This window comes from Neocloeon triangulifer, unplaced genomic scaffold, assembly GCF_031216515.1.
Source record: "Neocloeon triangulifer isolate White Clay Creek 2 clone unplaced genomic scaffold, ASM3121651v1 ptg000001l, whole genome shotgun sequence".
Lineage (NCBI taxonomy): Eukaryota > Metazoa > Arthropoda > Insecta > Ephemeroptera > Baetidae > Neocloeon > Neocloeon triangulifer.
The window spans coordinates 6168514-6185627 of record NW_026775544.1 but is presented as its reverse complement, the minus strand read 5'-3'; the positions used below and the strand labels follow the sequence as shown (position 1 = coordinate 6185627).

Here is a 17114-nt window from a genome sequence, read left to right as displayed (position 1 = left end):
GTTAGGTGGAAAGTTACACCACCTGAACCATTCTCCATAACGTTCTTTGGAGAAGATGTAACTTGCTGAAAAAAGATTAATGAAGTCAAGCACAATAAATATCAGCTTCAGCACTTTTCCAACTGGGCCTTGCTCATTAGCCGTGATATAATAATTACATAAGCAAAGGAGCCCTTAGACTGCAATAAGCCAGACCGGGTATAGCCTTCGTCTTGGTTGTGTACGCTGCGTCGGAGGCGCGCAAACTCGGCTCGGGCACTTTTGTTCGGCGCTCTCCTTGTGGACTGGAGTAGTCAGCTTTTCGCACACCCGCCGCCCAACTCGCTCACAGCAGAGCCGCTTTCCGTCTCTTCCCTTGCCGCAAAATCTTTGTTTGCCATACAACAAGTGGCTCTCGTACACACTCGCGGTCACTACATCCATTCGCCGTCGAATTATTTCGTACTACAGCGAGGTCGTTGCTTTACTGGAAAGCCACCGCGTCTCCCCGCAACAGTATTAAGAGAACGAAAGATTTAAGTCTGAAAAGTTTTCATCTACATAAAGGTAAAGCATAATTTAATTATACTTAATGTTATTTTTTATACATATAAATGATATAAATTAGGCAAACAAGAATCAAAGAGCCTTAAAGTTTGCACGATTTTTCAAGCAGCAAAAGAGAAACAGGTTCACACGAGTAACGCGTCTCGCGAAATTTGAAGCCGCCTCCTCTCTCACTATTTTAAGGGACTGAAAAAATTTGCAAACACCAAGTAAGGAAGCTGATTAAAGTACCAGCGACTTTGCGTATTTCTCTCTCTATACATTTGGTAAGATTGATTGCAACTAAATATATTGGATGGCGTTTTTCATGTTTGGACACTCGGAGAACCGCGCATTTGATGCTTTTATAGCTTGGAATGACGCCCAAATTCCCAAATATTAATATCACATTCAAAATTATAAAAAGATGGAGTTGTGCCAATTTAATCAAATGATTATTCTGAGAATACTGAAAGTTTTTAAACAACTTAATTTCAACTCTCATTGTCAGTAAAGAAACTTGGATTGTAAAATTTTAGAAAAACCAAATTAAAAATTATAAAATGCAATGGGAAAAAAATTCATAGCTTGCTTGCTTTTCAAATTTGTCGTGCAGTCGTGACAAATTAGCCTTCAACGCCCAAACAAATAAATAGACATTAATACTTTTACAACTTGTATGTTATAAAAGATGCCGTACTATGGCATATATAGAAAATACTATCCGATTTTTTTTTGCAAGATGCGATAATCGGACGTGCAGTAACCCTTTTTTCTGCAGCCATATAAAATAAACCTCTCCCTAGATAATTCCAAGGCCGTCCTCTGCAAGTCTGCAGCTCTTGTCTATTTTTTTCCTTGGCTCCGCTCCGAGGATAGGCGAAAGCTTAAAGAACCGGAGACACTTTTCATTAATTAACTCTCTGGCGTTAACGAAAATGGCCCGAGACGGAAATGGCAAATGGCACTTGAGTGTTTGGAATATTATTTTTCAAATGCATGTGTACGTATTTTGTTGACAGGGTATATTCATTAGGGCTCTTTGCACTGACACTTAACTGTATGTTAATTTAATTGCCCTTTGAAAACACTTTTCAATGACCGATTCGTGATGTGCCGCATAATAAATAAATTTCACTCACACACGCGAGAATGGCCTGGATGATTATTTTTTTAAACAGAATCGCGCGCACAAGTGCAATAACCGCAGTAAAATTTGGGTTAAGTACTTTTGTCATATTTCTTTCTTCAAAGTTTTGGCGAGGCAACAAAAAGTATAATTTTTCGTTTTGGCCGCCACTCCAATTATCATGCACGGGTATTTGCCCACGGAGCATGTCGCCGGCGGTATTCACATGGGTGTTCGTTTGGACCAAATTCAAGGTTGCCTAGAAATTTTACTCCGTACATGCTTTTTGTGGAATTGGGAAGGCTTTTCTCGCTAATTATATAGCATCCTTGCAAATTTCCTTGACATTCATGTAAAAAAAGATAAAAAATCCCAAATTTTGACATTTCTGCCCCGGAAATATCATTTGGAAAAATAAATAATAATAATAATTTACTGTGAATTAAGAATAACTCTTATTTTTTCAACAATTTTTGTCTGCTTGAAGCTTTTAATAGTAAATAATGATAATTTCATGCTAAAAATAATACAGGTAAACATGGAAATTCAGTGTTCATAAAAATACTTAAAATGGTAAAATACTAAAAAAATCTATTTTCTTTCAAAATTCTATGAAAGTTGTTTTAGTTTCAAAGATATCTAATCAGAATGACAAAATTCTAAAAGATCCAAAGTCAGAATGAATTTAGGAGCAATTAAAATGGCATTTTACTAGTCTAGCAAAAATTCCGTCTGGCAGTTTTTTGCGCATGCAGATCATTTTACAAAAAATTCATAAGTAATTTTGCTCATTTCGGATGATGTCATCCTGTAGCGTGAAAAAGTTGAAGAAATATTAAAATTTTCTTCAAAGGATTTGTGTATGAAAAATGAATTGAATTTAAAAATAAAAGATAAATAAGTTAAATATTCAAATGAAAAACAGATTTTCCAGATCTTGCTTTTTATAATTTGATGAGAAGCGGCTAGAATATGTGATGGGGATGAGAAAGTTTATGAAGTTTATGGAGATGAGTTTGAAAGCCGCTTTTCACTCGCAGAAAATCAAATGAAGCCAAGTTCTAATAAATTTCCTACCTTATTTGTTTACTCTGTTGTGTTTTCGAAAGCACAGCAATAGGCAAACACACATTACGCCGCTGCGATATTTACATGCATAATTATACGCCAGCTTGCCTTCAACAACTCGGCGGTGTAATATAAAATACGCATATGGGGAGAGAAAAGAGCGATGCAAATTTTGCATCGATTTTGTAATCAGCCAAGAAATAATGGACGCAGAATGCACCGCCACGCAATTTGAGACCCTCGTCGTTGGTAATTGGGCCTTAAGCGAAAAATATTTTGAAGATAGGCATAGGTCGGTCAAAATGTCTGGACGACGGCCAAAAAAGCAGCTGCTCGTATTTTGTTGTGTGATGTTCTCCGCCGCAGATAATTAACTCACGCGCGGCCATAGGATTATTCACGTGAGCAGAAAAACCCTCGGCGACAGTCTATCATAGAGAATAAATTGCAATTCAACCTGTGGGGAAATTGGAAATGATCATCATCAAAACTTTCCCTTGTTAATATAAATTTCTTCATAATAATTTTTCAATTGTATTGAAATGCATGAAATCAAGAATTTAAATAATAAAATAAATAAATAATTGTTAAGAATAAATTCATTAAAAAATTTAAAAAAGAGAGACAAGATTATTTTAGCTAATTAATATGATTAGGTATACTATTTAGATTAATAAATGAATGCAAAAGTTAAAAAATTGATAATGGATTATTTTGGTGATTCTAGAAAATTTAAGTTAAGTAAGAATGCTTAAGTTTTTAAACATTCACATTCCGTTTATAATTAGTAATGATCATGAATTTTTCTTCGTATATCAAATTTTATTATAATTATGTTTTTGATCTCTCATGTGTTCGTGTCGCGTTTCTTTCTCCTTTCTTTGATAAGAAAAATAATAGTGCACTCTCGCAGGCTTAGATTTCAAAGTAGGTCAAAAGTCAGAATAGATTATGTGGCGGAGATAGACAACCCTTCGGACTAATTATTTATGCTAAACCGTTGCCCTGCTTTGACAAATCAAATTTTAATCCATACCAATAAACTGCGCATTAGACAAACATCGCATCGGCCCATTAACAGCGTTGTTTATTGATCAAAGATAGGGATGTTAAAATTCAAAGAGGAAATCACCATGGCGAATTTCGATAACAATCAAACTAATTTCAAGTTTATAAAATTGCATAACCCCTTGCTTCTGTGATTCCATACTAATGAGAGTAGCGGCCTATTGTAGTGACAAGAATCGGTAAAGGTTACAGGGCAATTGTTGTTGAAATGTCGTTTGCATCGATCGGAAACGGCAATTTAAAATAATACACAGTGATTTTCTAATGAAGTATGTCCTTTGCAGGAATGCCAATAAGTGCATGTATTGTGCAATAATTTATATTTATGCAAAGCATTAATAAAGTGGCTGCGTAGAAATTAAATAAGGATAAAGTCCTACAGCAAAATGGTAAAAATATAGAATATAAAATTTTAATTTCTAGGAAAATGTTTAAATTACATTAATTTTAGTAATTTCATTTCCTTTAATTAATGAAATAAAAAATTGAATATTTTATTTGTTCTGTTATATAAATTTTTTTGTTAATTTGTTACTGTGCGTGCTTTGTTGAAATTTTTTGTAGATTTATGTCATGTTTGCGTTTTTAAGTGACATTCAAGCTTCTGTTTTAATTATTTATTTTTGTTCAAAAGTTGAGGTATTTCATTAATGTTTTATTTCATAAATAATTTAAATTTCTAGAATGAGCACCTAAAAAGTAGAATTAAAATCGTAATCAACTTCACTATTCCTTATTCTCAGTTTATACTGATAAGTGTTATAAGAATTGTGAGTGGAAAGGTGAATAATTACAAATTTATATAATTTTTAAAATAAAATCCTTTTCTCAACTATAAACAATGTTTAGTTGAGAAAAATGAAAAACACTTTACTAAATTGATACAAACACATGTAAATTAATATACACACTCACAAAAATATTAAAAATATGAATGCAATTTAACTTTTGAAAAAGAATTTTTAATAGATTCTATTTGTTAGCTGCAGTTGTCGAGATTGCATTTTCGCAGCTTATTGGAGTGTAAGAATCTTGTTTGATTTGCGGTAGCCTAGCAATTTTCGTGGCGAGTTTTATCAGTGTGGGCTGATCAGTGTGCATATAACACGCAGCAGCCTGGCGAAAGTAGCACTGTGGTGTCTCTCACGCAATCGTCGAACATGTGTGTTTTCGCAACCAAATCGATACACCCCCGGCAATAACACATTGTGTGCATACACACAAATTTTCACGCAAAAATAGTCTCGCGGCGGCATTAATTGCGTCAAAGTGAATGAGGGATGTTTATTGTTTTCGTATATTGGGGTGATGCTCTCTCAGTTTTATATTTGCACCACCCCCGTTGTGTGACACGCGGGGTATTTATCAGCCGGACACAATCCATACATTTCAGGCCATTTGAAAAAAAGCGAGAATGAATGGGACAGAGTTGGAGCGGCAAAAATAGGGCCTCGGCAGAGAGTATGCGTAATCACGAGGCCGGCCTCCTGACAAAGCCAGCTGCACCTTAGACGTAAAATTAAAAAGGGGCGCCAACATTTGCTCAAAAACTAGAAGGTCTCGAAAGCGATTGCAAATATGTTCCACAAAATGGAACATCGAAGAAATTGGAACATTTGAAGAAATAAATGGCGGAAACTAAAATATTCAATAAGCATTCATTTGTAAAAAATCTAACATTTATTTTGTATAAATTTTAATTAAAAACAACTTCATCATGAAACTTTTCAACTAAAAGGTGTGTAGAAACTGGGATTTAAACTTTTCTTCAACTTCAATATACGTCAGAATATTTAAATTTTATAAAATAAAATTTATTTAAACTTTTCTATTGGTCTCTTTTCAATACATTGTAGCATCACTAACTGTAATTTTATCATCTTTTTATTTAAAAAATCATTCTTTTAACGATTTAAAAACCAAATGAAAATGAAATGCTATGATAAAAAAAAGGAATCATCATTCCAGTTTCAAGCATAAATGTTTTTGAACACTCCAGAAACTCTATCTTTGGACTTCGGACATTCCAGATTCGAACAAAAAGTGGCGACCCAATTTGAATATAGTTTTGTTAAATTATTTATGGCTCTCGGGCGCGCAAGTGAATGAGTGACAGCCGTTTTTCTTTAGACTCATCCCCTCACGGACTCGCTGCGAGCCCACACCGCACTCTCTCTGTTGACGACAAAAACACCGACCGTCACTTTTGTGAAACAATGAAAGAGCCATCCAAAAAGAACTCGCGAAAAGAAAAATAATATTTATTTTCTGTCATTGACCGCTCGGGCAACTCGCACGACTCGTCGGCCATGCGGGTTGCATACTTGTGCATTCTGCAGGCGCTGAAATCATCTCTGCTCCTTCGACCGTGACCGGATACGGCGGCTGCTTTCGGCGTTTGTTTACGGGTCACGTTCTTGAACAGCTTAAATCAATCACCTCGGCGCCTTTTTATGAATCATAATGTGTGCGCGCTTTACTGAGGCAGCGGTGAGCTGGGGCGCATTATTGTCCGGCGCATTATTGAAGGTGATCGAAGGTGACTCACTGCAGGCACTTCTTCTTGCTCGCTTCGTCAATTGTTGTGTTCCAAAGTTTTTAACTTCTCTGATTCATTTTTATGATTACACTGATGCAAAGAACATGTTTAAAAAAGTTACATTTTAAACTCAAAAATTTTTAGTTGAATCAGTTTGATGTACAGTCGTCAATACGCAAAAAATAAGTCACAAATAATCTTTTTTAGCAATTATTTAATCCTTTAGAAGTAAGGTATATATCAGGTTATGCTAATTTGTATAATTTCTGATATTATGACAGCACTGATTTTCAAGAAAGACAAAGATCATCCAATCAAGTTTGTACTCTGAAAAAAAAAAAATTTTTGTTAATTGAAGTGTATATAATGACATTTATATTCTGAAGAAATAACAATGGTAGAAAATTAAAAATATTAAAAATAGTATAAATTTTGTAAAAAAAAGTCTCGAAAAGTATATTTTCGTGAAAAAGTAAAATGTCATTGATATATGTAGAATCATGAATTGGATTAACACAGTTTTATAAAGAAACATCGCCAGAATTTTTATTAATATTATTATTATTATTATTATAGAGCGAATTAAAAAAAATACTTCCTTTTTCATAAATGTCATAGCTATAAGTTGAAGTAACTGGAAATTATCGATTGCGTTTGCAAAACGTTGGGGAAATCAACTCTTACAATGATCATATTTAAGATTTTGGATATACAGTTGATAATTTTTGGCCACAACTTTCTGTTATCAAAATCAGTCAATCTGAAATCGGTGAATTTAGATTCTTCCAGGTAATACTCATACATTGCAAAATTAATTTAATATTCTGATACAAACATTGCAGACTTGCAAAAATTATTTTTTATTTACTGAAAGTGAGTTTTCATATTTAAAATTAATATAATTTATTTACAACAAACAAGCCGTTTTCAAATTCCTGCCTTGATATAATATGAAAAATAGTGCCAAGTTAAAAAAGGCAATAAAGAACAATCTGGTTCAAATTTATTAACTGCACAAACGATTTGGAATAATTTTCTAGAGCGAATGAAAGTAAAATAGGTGATTCGAGGTCATTAATATATATATATATTTTTTTTTAAATTTCACCTATTTAAAAAATAAAATACAAAAAGTTAACCTATTCCAAAATATTCATTGTATTTTTTAATTCTTAATTTTTTTTACAAAAAGCACACTTGAACTTCCTCATGTAATTCGGGTGACATGGCAATTTCGCAATTCCTAAATTAAAAAAAAAAAAAATACCAAAAAGCAGAATGCAAATAATTTAGAGCACACAAAACTGTGAATGAAAAAAATGTGCACAATTTGCACAATCTTACCAACCTTTTACTAGAATTTTTATGGATATGATTTGATCTATAATAAAAAATCTCCCACCGTTGACATTGGATTCAACCACAATTTCCCAGGTACACGTCCATATAATATCTGCGTGCCAACCAACTCCTATAGGAAATCTCTCCAACACGAACATACATATTTTCAATAGGGAAGTCATTTGAATGAGAAATTACAAGCACAAAGGGTACACACACTATTGCTGGTTGTGAGGGAGGAGGGAGAGCAATGCACCCTTTCATTATGGGCCTCATAACACGGGGGTAGTTCCGTGTGCGAAGCTTTTTATCAGTTTGTGTGAGTGGAAATCAGCCGAGGTCTCTGTTAGTTGTGTGCGAGGGCGATCGTAAATTTATTCCCACACACTTGTGTTTTTCTCTCTCGGCGGCCGCAGAACATTTTGTAAGCGGTGCGCGCTCGATTGACCTCAATCGCGGCAACCGCGCGAGACTTGATTCCGCACCACCGTTTTTCGCTCTCTGCAAATATTTGTCTGGCTCCAGATTATACAGAGAAAAGAATCGAGTCCCTCTCTTGGTCTCGCGCTCCTGCTTGCGTGCTACTTTAAATTTGAACAGACTTTTCTTTGAAAATTTTTGCTCTTCTTTTATATCTGAGCATCAGCAGTGCAAATTCATTCACTCAAAATGTGCAAATCCATCTGAATATCCTAAAAAACAAAATTTTTAGTTAAATTTAATTAAAAAAATCAAGCATAACAACAAATTGTTTCACCTTCAACCTAAAGTTCAATTAATAATACTAAATATAATTATTCTTGGTAACTCTTTCAAGCTTTTGTTATAAAATACGCAGCAAAAATTTATGTAAAAAAATGCTTTGAATTAATTTAGATAGGATCTTCTGGCAAGATTATAAGTCTGGTTAACTCTTTTATTAAATTAAAAAGCATAAAGCATAATTCGCTTTCAGAAACTCACTCAATGTTTGATACAAAATGCCATAGCTTAAATACAGCTGTGGAAATTATGACTGTAGCGTGAATTTTATGTTATTTACGCCAAAATTGTATATAGAGAGAGAGACGAGGAAAATCTATTTGCAAACAGAAGCTGACTTTATACGTGTTGTGAGTAGCTGCTGCTTGATAACGAATAAGTAAGGCTCTTGAAGCGACCGCTATAAATCTTCCTTGCGGAGAGCAAAATTGCTCTCCGTGTAAAGTGTGTTTCTGTGTATTATTTGGCAGGGGCTGTGTTTTTGTGTGTGCCTCGTTTGGGGCAAATAGGCGGCAGTTGATGGCAAAATCTCATTCCAGAATAATGCAGCGTGCGGCCTCAAGAAGTGCTGCCAGCCCAAAGCCGGAGAGCCCAGAGACCAGCCGACCCATCAACATTGAAAAGGAGTTGCAAAGTAAGAAGCTGCGAAAAAATTGTCCATGCGAATTTACCCCCGGGATTTAAAAAAAAACTTTATAATTAATTGAAAGAATCCGCTCTGAGTTAAAATATTGAATTTTAGGTAAATTACTTGAGAACAATTAAAAGTAAATTAAGTTTCATAATTATTTATTAAACAAATCTGTGTTAATTTTTATTTTAACATATAAATAAACCTAGCTTATTTTGTGTGTTATTCTGAGAAGGTACAAACTTACTGTTATTTAAAAAGTTTTGAAACTTTTACATGTTAACAAATATCAATAATTTCAATGAAAACTTATTTTTATGATTAAATTTCAAATTTCATAAAAATAAAAAAATAAATAAAGTTTCCATCTCATCGAAATTTTTACTTTCAGAATTGCGAACTGCGTTTGGTTTGTTAGACCGTGACAGAGATGGAAGGGTAACTGCAGGAGAACTGCAGCATATGTTGACAAATTTAGGAATCAACGTCAATTCAGAATTCCTCACCGAACTCCTTGCTCAGGCAAGTGAATCTGGTAAGTCAAAATATTCAACTAAATTTAAATTATCGAGGAAAACCATTTATTTGGAAGTTTCAAAAATTCAGACGCATTTCTGGCAAAATGGTAAATAATTTAAGACGATTTTAGGAGCACGAAGAATGTGGTACTTACAATTAGATGGATTTTTCTTGAATTTGACGCTTTTAGATATTTTTTTCTTTTAAAATTCTCTGAATCATAATTCATGATGGATTTCAACCATGCAGATTTTTCATAATTCATGCAGATTTTTATCAAAATAAGACTAAGTAACAAAATAGTCTCTGATTCCCACACCTATATGTATTTAATTATATCTTTTTAACACAAATTATTTTAAATCGCTTATTGACTTTTATGTTCACAAAATAACTAGGTGCAAGTTTGGTCAACGAGGCCGAGTTTTTGCAATGGGTTACGGCCATTGAGGCCGTGACCGCCGCCGCCGCCGGCACTTCCGATGCCCCCGAGAGCCTGGCAAGCAGACTGAATACCGTGTCCCTTGATGAAGAGGACGCGAGTCAAGACCTGATCGCGGCCTTCAGGGTCTTCGACAAGGACTCCAATGGGTTTATCACAAAGGTATATACATCATTATATTTATATAATTAATACAAAAATCTTGATATATTTTGTAATATGTGGACAAATTAAAAACAACAACAATAATAATATAATATTTTTAATTCAGGACGAGCTAAGGTCAGCAATGGAAATTATTGGTGAGCCGGTGACCGAAACTGAGCTGAATGAAATGCTTAGCATTGCAGACATTGACAGGGATGGAAGAATTAATTATGAAGGTGAAAGATTTTCAATTGTTTTAAAATTTTTGATTATTTATTTTGGTTTTCAAATTCCAGAGTTTGCGAAATTGCTGTCGTAAACGCAAGAGGCTGACTTAAAATGGGTTTAAAATTATTTTACAAAAAAATTCAAGTTGCGAATTCTATTCCTGATGCTGTGAGAACAAATTAAAATATACATATATACTGTTTTTTTGTTATAAGTATTAACACATAGGAGATTGAAATAAGATATGCGATCGTTTGTAAAAAAGAAATGTTTGCGCTTACCACTTTCTTATTTTTATAGTTCTCCTATTTCTTTTAAAAATGCCACATTTTAAGAAAAAATAATAATTTGTTTTTGAATTTGAATAATCTAATTCAAACTTTCTATATTTTTCTGTGTTTATGCTGAGATTAGTCTAGCATGGTAAATTTTAAAAATGTGTAAAAAAATTATATAATAAATTATTAAAAAGATATGAAAAAGGTTATTATGCTAAATTATGTTGTATTTTATTCATATTCAGCAGTTCCTGGAATAATCAAAAATATTGACTAAGTTAAGTAGGTGTCATTAATTTGAAGCAAAACTATTAATTAAAAATGATTAAAACTTTTCCCCTGTAGGATGCATGACAATGTCGTGAATCTAGAAATCATGATGAAAAATAAGAAAATTTATTACAAAATTGTATAATCTTCCTTATTGTTAAATTACCTGCACATGAGGTGGAGCAGAAACGGCAAAAATAATGGCATCAGCAACATCTTTAGCTTTCAAATTCGGTTCGTTAGATAGACCTTTTTGCGCATCCTCGGGAAATCCAGAAGCACTGAAAATTTCAGTTTCAACCAATCCAGGACAAATGCACTGTTCAGATTATATTAATAAAAAAAATGAGAAGAGAAAAAAAAAACAATTTCACCGTGACTCTCATTTTAGTTTTCATGTCTCTCATCTCCCTCCTCAGAATCTCAGTAAAAACTTTGACGCTGTGCTTGCTTGCAGCGTAAGGTCCAGTACCGGAGAAGTCGGGAATGTAAGTGCCAGCAACACTAATTTTAAGACATTACAAATTTGAAAATTATTTGAAAAATGACGAGTATCGAGCACCTGCTAACGTGCACAATGTGGCCGTCGTCTACACCTCTTGATTTCATATCTTTCAGAGCTTCGCTGGTGAAATAACAAAGCCCAAACACGTTTGTTTCAAAAATCTTTTTCATGACAGAGGCATCCAGCTCTAGCAAAGTAAAATAAAATTTAAAATCAATATAAATTTTACATTTAATAAAGCAAATCTCTCGTTGAAAATAAGCGTACAAAGAAAAATAAACAAAGTTGGAAAATTATTGGTTAATTTTTTATATATATACCAGATAAGAGCGTGAGAGGAGCAAGTCCAGCGTTGTTGACAAGAACGTCGACCCCGCCTAAAGTGTCTCTGGTCCATTTGATAACTCTTTTCACGTCTTCCTCCAAACTGACGTCACCTTGGATAGCGTGTAATTCGCCTTTCACTTTTTCCTTTTTAAGCTCATCTGCCAAATTCTATATTTAAAAATAAACACACAACACACGTAAATACGAAGATTATAATTATTGTTAAAGAACTTGTGTCAAGGGGCAAAAGATTTTTTACTTATTGTTAGAGTCAGGCTAAGACAAAGTCTTGTCGCCCTATCCCTTTTTTGTGGTGCAGAATACTTTTCGATCGTTATCTTTAAATAGGTTTAATTAAACATTTATTTTTTTTAACAAATTTCTCAACAAGGTTTGTCATGTTTTATAAAAAAAAAGATTGAAATGGTTAAAGTTTGTTTTAACTAAACTATTTTCAATGAGATAAACCGCTTAATTGTGCGGATGTAGTTTTATACTGGTTTATAAATAAAAATCGTAAAAATCATTTGCAAATAGTTATGACTTTAAAATAGTTATCTATATATGTATCTTTATTTTTTTCTAGTGTCTCAAATATTAAGTAAATTTATTTTACTGTGTTACCTGAACGCGTTCTGCCCTTCTAGCGACGCCGACCACCTTCATCCCTCCCTCAGCTAGAGCGCGAGCGGTGGCAGCCCCAATGCCAGCGCTCGCCCCTGTTACGATTGCCACGCGACCAGACCAACGCTCCATCGCACAACAACTGATATCAGCGCTAAATTTTCATTCCCACAGTTGAGATTATTACTGCTCAAGGTTCTCCGGCGCGTATCTCTACTCTCTTCTGCGGCAGAAAGAGCATTACACTAAAAGTCTATTATGTCGTCACAGCAATGTTGACTTACGAGCGCTTGGATGTAGCATTAAGCATTGACTAAGCAAAATTCAAACTGGTTCCCTCGGATATGGCAGCAGAGATGACCTTGACTATGACGTGGTTCTTTTTCCTGCCACACTTGTGGCCAAAGCGATTAGGAATATTAAATAAGCTTTTTTATATTTATTTCCTTAAAAATCCAAAAGGACGCAAGCAAAAAAAAATTCTTTTTTAGCAAGCTCATTAATTTTATTTGCGAAAAAAAAATCAAATTCTATTCTTGCATAACTTTTTGGTATAAAGTATTTTCTGATACAAGCGAAGTCAGGCGTTTGGTGGCCTGATTGACCGTATGGGCTCATTAGATGGAGACTTACTTCAATCATAAAATCAGACGAGTACTTTGCGAAAAGTGATCATCTAATTGCGACTTATAAAAGCTTTTTGTTTTTACTGTGCCCTGTTGAGTACATTAATACATGAAAGCGCAAACTTGCCAACAACTTTAAAGATTTATGTAGCTGGGAACTATTATTTTATGACATTTATTTTTATTAATTAAATATTAAAAATTAATAAACGTCAAAACTTGAATGCATTATCTCTAATTATTATGAAATTATTTCCACGTTTACTTGCTGTGAAATTTTATTCACAATTTTTTTTACAAATGACAAAATTTACTGCAGCTCCGTGATTTCCATTTCAGCAGCCTTGGCTTCAGGGACCGTAGGGTCGTAAGTCCACTTTGGAAACACTCGTTTGTACAGATACAGCATTACTGTGTCCTGGGACTTCAACTGACCATCAAAGACACATTTCATGTGCCCATGAGTGCCTGAATTAATTAATTAAAATTTTGTTTAATTTATAAAATAAATTAAACTGTGTTTAATCCACTTACCAAGTGGCTCCTTGATGTGACCCCTTCGACCGTACTTGGTTTTCAGTTCGACTGGTTTGAACCAAGTGACATCATCCCTGTTGAAGAACATGAATCGAACTGTGGCCGATCTCTTATTGACCTTCATTGGGTGTCCACTGAGAACAGTGCGCTTCAGAATGACCCTATCGGGGTCAACAGAAAGCAGACTCCCTGTAGCTACCAAGCTCTATAAAATAACTTGTGAGTAATTTAGAATAAAAATTGGTATATTTTTAGTTACCTCTGTTCCGTCAGAGTTGGGCTTGAAAACTAGGCAGGAAGCAGGTGGAAACATTATTGGAGCAAAGAAAGTAGCAACTGTGATGCTCTCAGGTTGGAAGTATCTCTCATACTAAAACATTGGTTTAACACTTAGAATAAATCCAAAATAATATTTATGGAAGAAACAGAATTTCTGTGTGGATTGAATAAAATTTTTAATTAAATTTTTTTTTATCAAATTTAAGACTATCAAACAAATGGAAATAAATATTTTAAATTAATTAATCACCTTGTGTTTGCTGCCATTCGTGTGCTGGCTGAAGATAGGGTTTACAAGGAACCTCCTAAATCCAAGGTGGAAGATCAAAGGCTCTTTGGATTTCAAGGGCTCTTGGTTGCCAATGGTGCTCCTCTTCAGAACTACATTGAGGACGGACATTTTTCGTTCGTGAGGAAGCAGTCCAATGAGGACGGTTGGGCAACCACTCTCTCTGCCCAAGTACAGTTTTTCAGGCACATTTTTCACATGGACAGTCACATACCAACCAGGCTAAAACAAATTGGAATTAAAAATTTCAAAAAGTTAAATCTAAACATACCAGTGAACCAGGCCTGTCTTCGCTTAGTAAAATTTTCTTTCTAGTGTTGGCAAAATTTTCAAATTGGAAAATCCTAGCATAGTCCAGAGGGAGCTCTTCTTTCACATCCCAGGGGGAAGTTCTGAAGGATTTGAGACCTCGATACTTCTGGAAGCGGACTCGAGCTGGTACATCTTGAGGCGTGTCAATTTCATCAGGGAACATTTGGTCCATTCTGGCATCTGAAGACAATTTTTTTTTATAATTTACATGAAACCAATTTTCTATTTCAATTCTGGGATGTACATAAATTATTTGTAAAAATTAAAAGACAATAAAAGTTTTTTTCAAATTCTCATTTAATTGCTAACAATTTTAACTGATTTTTTTTTTAAATAATAAAATACTATTTAAGTAAATTTGTACCATTACCTTTAATCTTAGCAAGAGCCTTTTTTTCTTCCTCAATGTCTAGGTCTTTGTCATACTTGGAGCTGTCAGGGGCTTCAGACATTGTCACTGACTCCATGTCGTCTGCTTCAGAATCTTCGTATTGAGATGCTTCTTCAGAAACAGCATCCTCCATCAAATCCTCTTCCTCTTCACTTCCATCCTCATCGTCAACACTTTCTAATGAGAAATTTAAATTAAAATCGCTGATAAAAACAAAGTAAAAAATAAATACCTCCATCACTGTCTGGAATCCAAGCTGCTTGGTACTCGGACGTGCCCTTAGGAACTTTTTTGAGGACTTTCTTTTTCTTCATCTTGTCTTCGGCTTCCTCTAGCTCCTCCAAAGTGGGCCATGTCTGCTCTGCGTCCATTGGGTCGGGCAAATTTTCTGACAGCAAGCTTTCTTGCCTTTGAGGATCTGCCTGCTCCAACAATCTGTCCGATGAATCTTCCATCTTAGAATCACTTCCTTCAAGGCGGGCTGCGTTCAAGATCAGAGGATGCGGATCTTCTGGAGCATCTAGTTGTGACATCTGGAAATCTCCCCAGCCGCTGATATGGACCAGTCCGTTTACGTCCAGAGGCTTCCCACGGATGTAGCCAGTCACTTTTAAGGTTCCAAATCCAATCTTTAATTGAAATTGGTTATTGCTATTTAAAGTTCAAAATTTATACGTGGAATTTTATAAAAAAAATCTATCTCATAAAAATATATTAGATGACGAGTAAGACTTAATTTCATTTACTATTTTAATCACAACGCTCAACTTTAAAACAGATCAAATATTCATTCCAAAATAACAATATTACAAATAAATAGCAGAGGTCATTAAATTAGTAAAATTAATTCAAAAGATATTAAATAAATTAAAAATTCTATAATTTTTCAGTACCTCTGATCCAGGAGTAAATTGAACTTCATCAGCAACCAAATGAGCTCTGTTTTCACGCTGAGCAATAATTTTTCTTTTCTGGACTCCCAGCCTTCTCAAAATGACCTGAGCATCCATTTCTGTGTCCAACTGACTGACTTTTTCCTCAGGGAGCCACTTTGAGAAGACTTTCTGCATGTTTTGCTTCACCTCATTCCGTTTCTGAAAGAAATTTGAATTATATTATTTAATTAAAATAATGAAGGGATAATTACTTTGATGGGGAGGTCACCCAAGTCAGTGGCAGTCACAACGGGGGTTGGCAGCCCTTGGGAAAAGGCAGCTTGAAGCAGAGTCTCGCCCTCCTCGTCAATGTACTCTCCAGTCACTGACAAGACGAACAACACCGAATCAGCAATTTTGAGGATGTCCAGGGCTGAATTCAAATCGTCAGGTTGAGGAGCGTACAGAGAAAAACGCTGTTTTAGTCGAGGTACACTGAAAATAATAATTTATTTATTTATTTTGACAAAAATAAAATATTTTACTACCTCATATGGACATGTCCTTCTCCGCTCACAGTTGTGATGGTGTCCGGATCACCCTGCTGCAGTTTGTCCCTGGCGACGATGGGGTCGACGTCTCTGGACAGAGAAATGATGGCCACCAGAATCGGCGGAGTCCTCGCCGTCCCGATTTGCCTCTTCTGGGCGAACGCCTCCTCCCTTTTCTTGCTGCGAACCTGGGCGGCCTGATTGCGGCGCTCTTCCCTTCTCAACTCCCTCCTGTTCGACTTGGTGATCGTCTTGGCCGCAACTTTGCCTGTTTTCAAAATTAAATCAATCTAAAAGTTAAAGGAATGAACAATAAAACCTTTGTTGACTTTGTCCAGACTGCCCTTGCTTCGGTGGCGGCCGTGTTTGTGCGACTTGTTTTGCTGCTTCAGGGCACCGGGCCGATGCCTCTCTTGAGGCGCCTGCATGTCCAAGTCCTTGACAGAACTCTGGGCTAAACTCGCAGGTTCAAAAGCGACAGTTGCAGATGATAATTTGATTTAAATGGTCGCAGTCACAATCACACAATGCACGAGGTTCTCATGATTTTTCTGTCAACAAAAATCAAACAGAAACCCATGCCATGTGGTGGAATTGAGTTGTGCGCATGCGTCGTATAAAAAATTAGCGAAAGTTAAATTTATGAAAAATAAAATATATCGAGAAAATACCAAGAAACATTATTAAATAATGTAGCTTTTGGTAGAAATCTAGAAATTTAAAAAAAAAATCAAAATATCAGGAATAGTGTCAAAAATTATGGCACAACAAGAACCCTGAATTTTGTGGAATTGCGCAATGCTATTGCTTTTTAATTTTAATAGAATATTAAGAAATGATAAATAAAAAAT

At 34.9% G+C, this 17114-nt stretch overlaps 3 protein-coding genes across 5 annotated transcripts; 1 reads left to right on the top strand and 2 right to left on the bottom strand.

The window, feature by feature from the left end:
- Positions 1-286: 286 nt before the first annotated feature.
- Positions 287-11281, top strand: LOC132197626 (calcium-binding protein E63-1). 2 transcript variants are annotated; one of them, XM_059621034.1, is made up of 6 exons: positions 290-546; positions 8972-9066; positions 9455-9598; positions 9981-10186; positions 10296-10407; positions 10468-11278. In XM_059621034.1, the coding sequence occupies exons 2-6, from the start codon at positions 8976-8978 to the stop codon at positions 10488-10490; spliced, it is 576 nt and encodes a 191-aa protein (XP_059477017.1). In that variant the 5' UTR covers positions 290-546; positions 8972-8975; the 3' UTR covers positions 10491-11278. The 2 variants fall into 2 exon arrangements, with proteins under 2 accessions (XP_059477009.1, XP_059477017.1); XM_059621026.1 differs by having other exon boundaries at positions 287-546; positions 10296-11281.
- On the bottom strand, positions 9265-12759 carry LOC132197615 (farnesol dehydrogenase-like). Of its 2 annotated transcripts, XM_059621013.1 has the most exons (7): positions 12688-12759; positions 12404-12626; positions 11773-11947; positions 11510-11639; positions 11322-11451; positions 11114-11266; positions 9265-11044 (listed from the first exon to the last, which is right to left on the bottom strand). In XM_059621013.1, the coding sequence occupies exons 2-7, from the start codon at positions 12533-12535 to the stop codon at positions 11003-11005; spliced, it is 762 nt and encodes a 253-aa protein (XP_059476996.1). In that variant the 5' UTR covers positions 12536-12626; positions 12688-12759; the 3' UTR covers positions 9265-11002. The 2 variants fall into 2 exon arrangements, with proteins under 2 accessions (XP_059476996.1, XP_059476987.1); XM_059621004.1 differs by lacking the exon at positions 12688-12759 and having other exon boundaries at positions 12404-12655.
- A 155-nt stretch (positions 12760-12914) lies between these two features.
- LOC132197582 (pre-rRNA-processing protein TSR1 homolog) lies at positions 12915-16882 on the bottom strand. The gene is made up of 11 exons (XM_059620943.1): positions 16583-16882; positions 16261-16531; positions 15985-16207; positions 15731-15931; positions 15070-15466; positions 14817-15014; positions 14406-14626; positions 14096-14356; positions 13826-13936; positions 13564-13771; positions 12915-13497 (listed from the first exon to the last, which is right to left on the bottom strand). The coding sequence occupies exons 1-11, from the start codon at positions 16689-16691 to the stop codon at positions 13340-13342; spliced, it is 2358 nt and encodes a 785-aa protein (XP_059476926.1). The 5' UTR covers positions 16692-16882; the 3' UTR covers positions 12915-13339.
- Between the last annotated feature and the right edge of the window lie 232 nt (positions 16883-17114).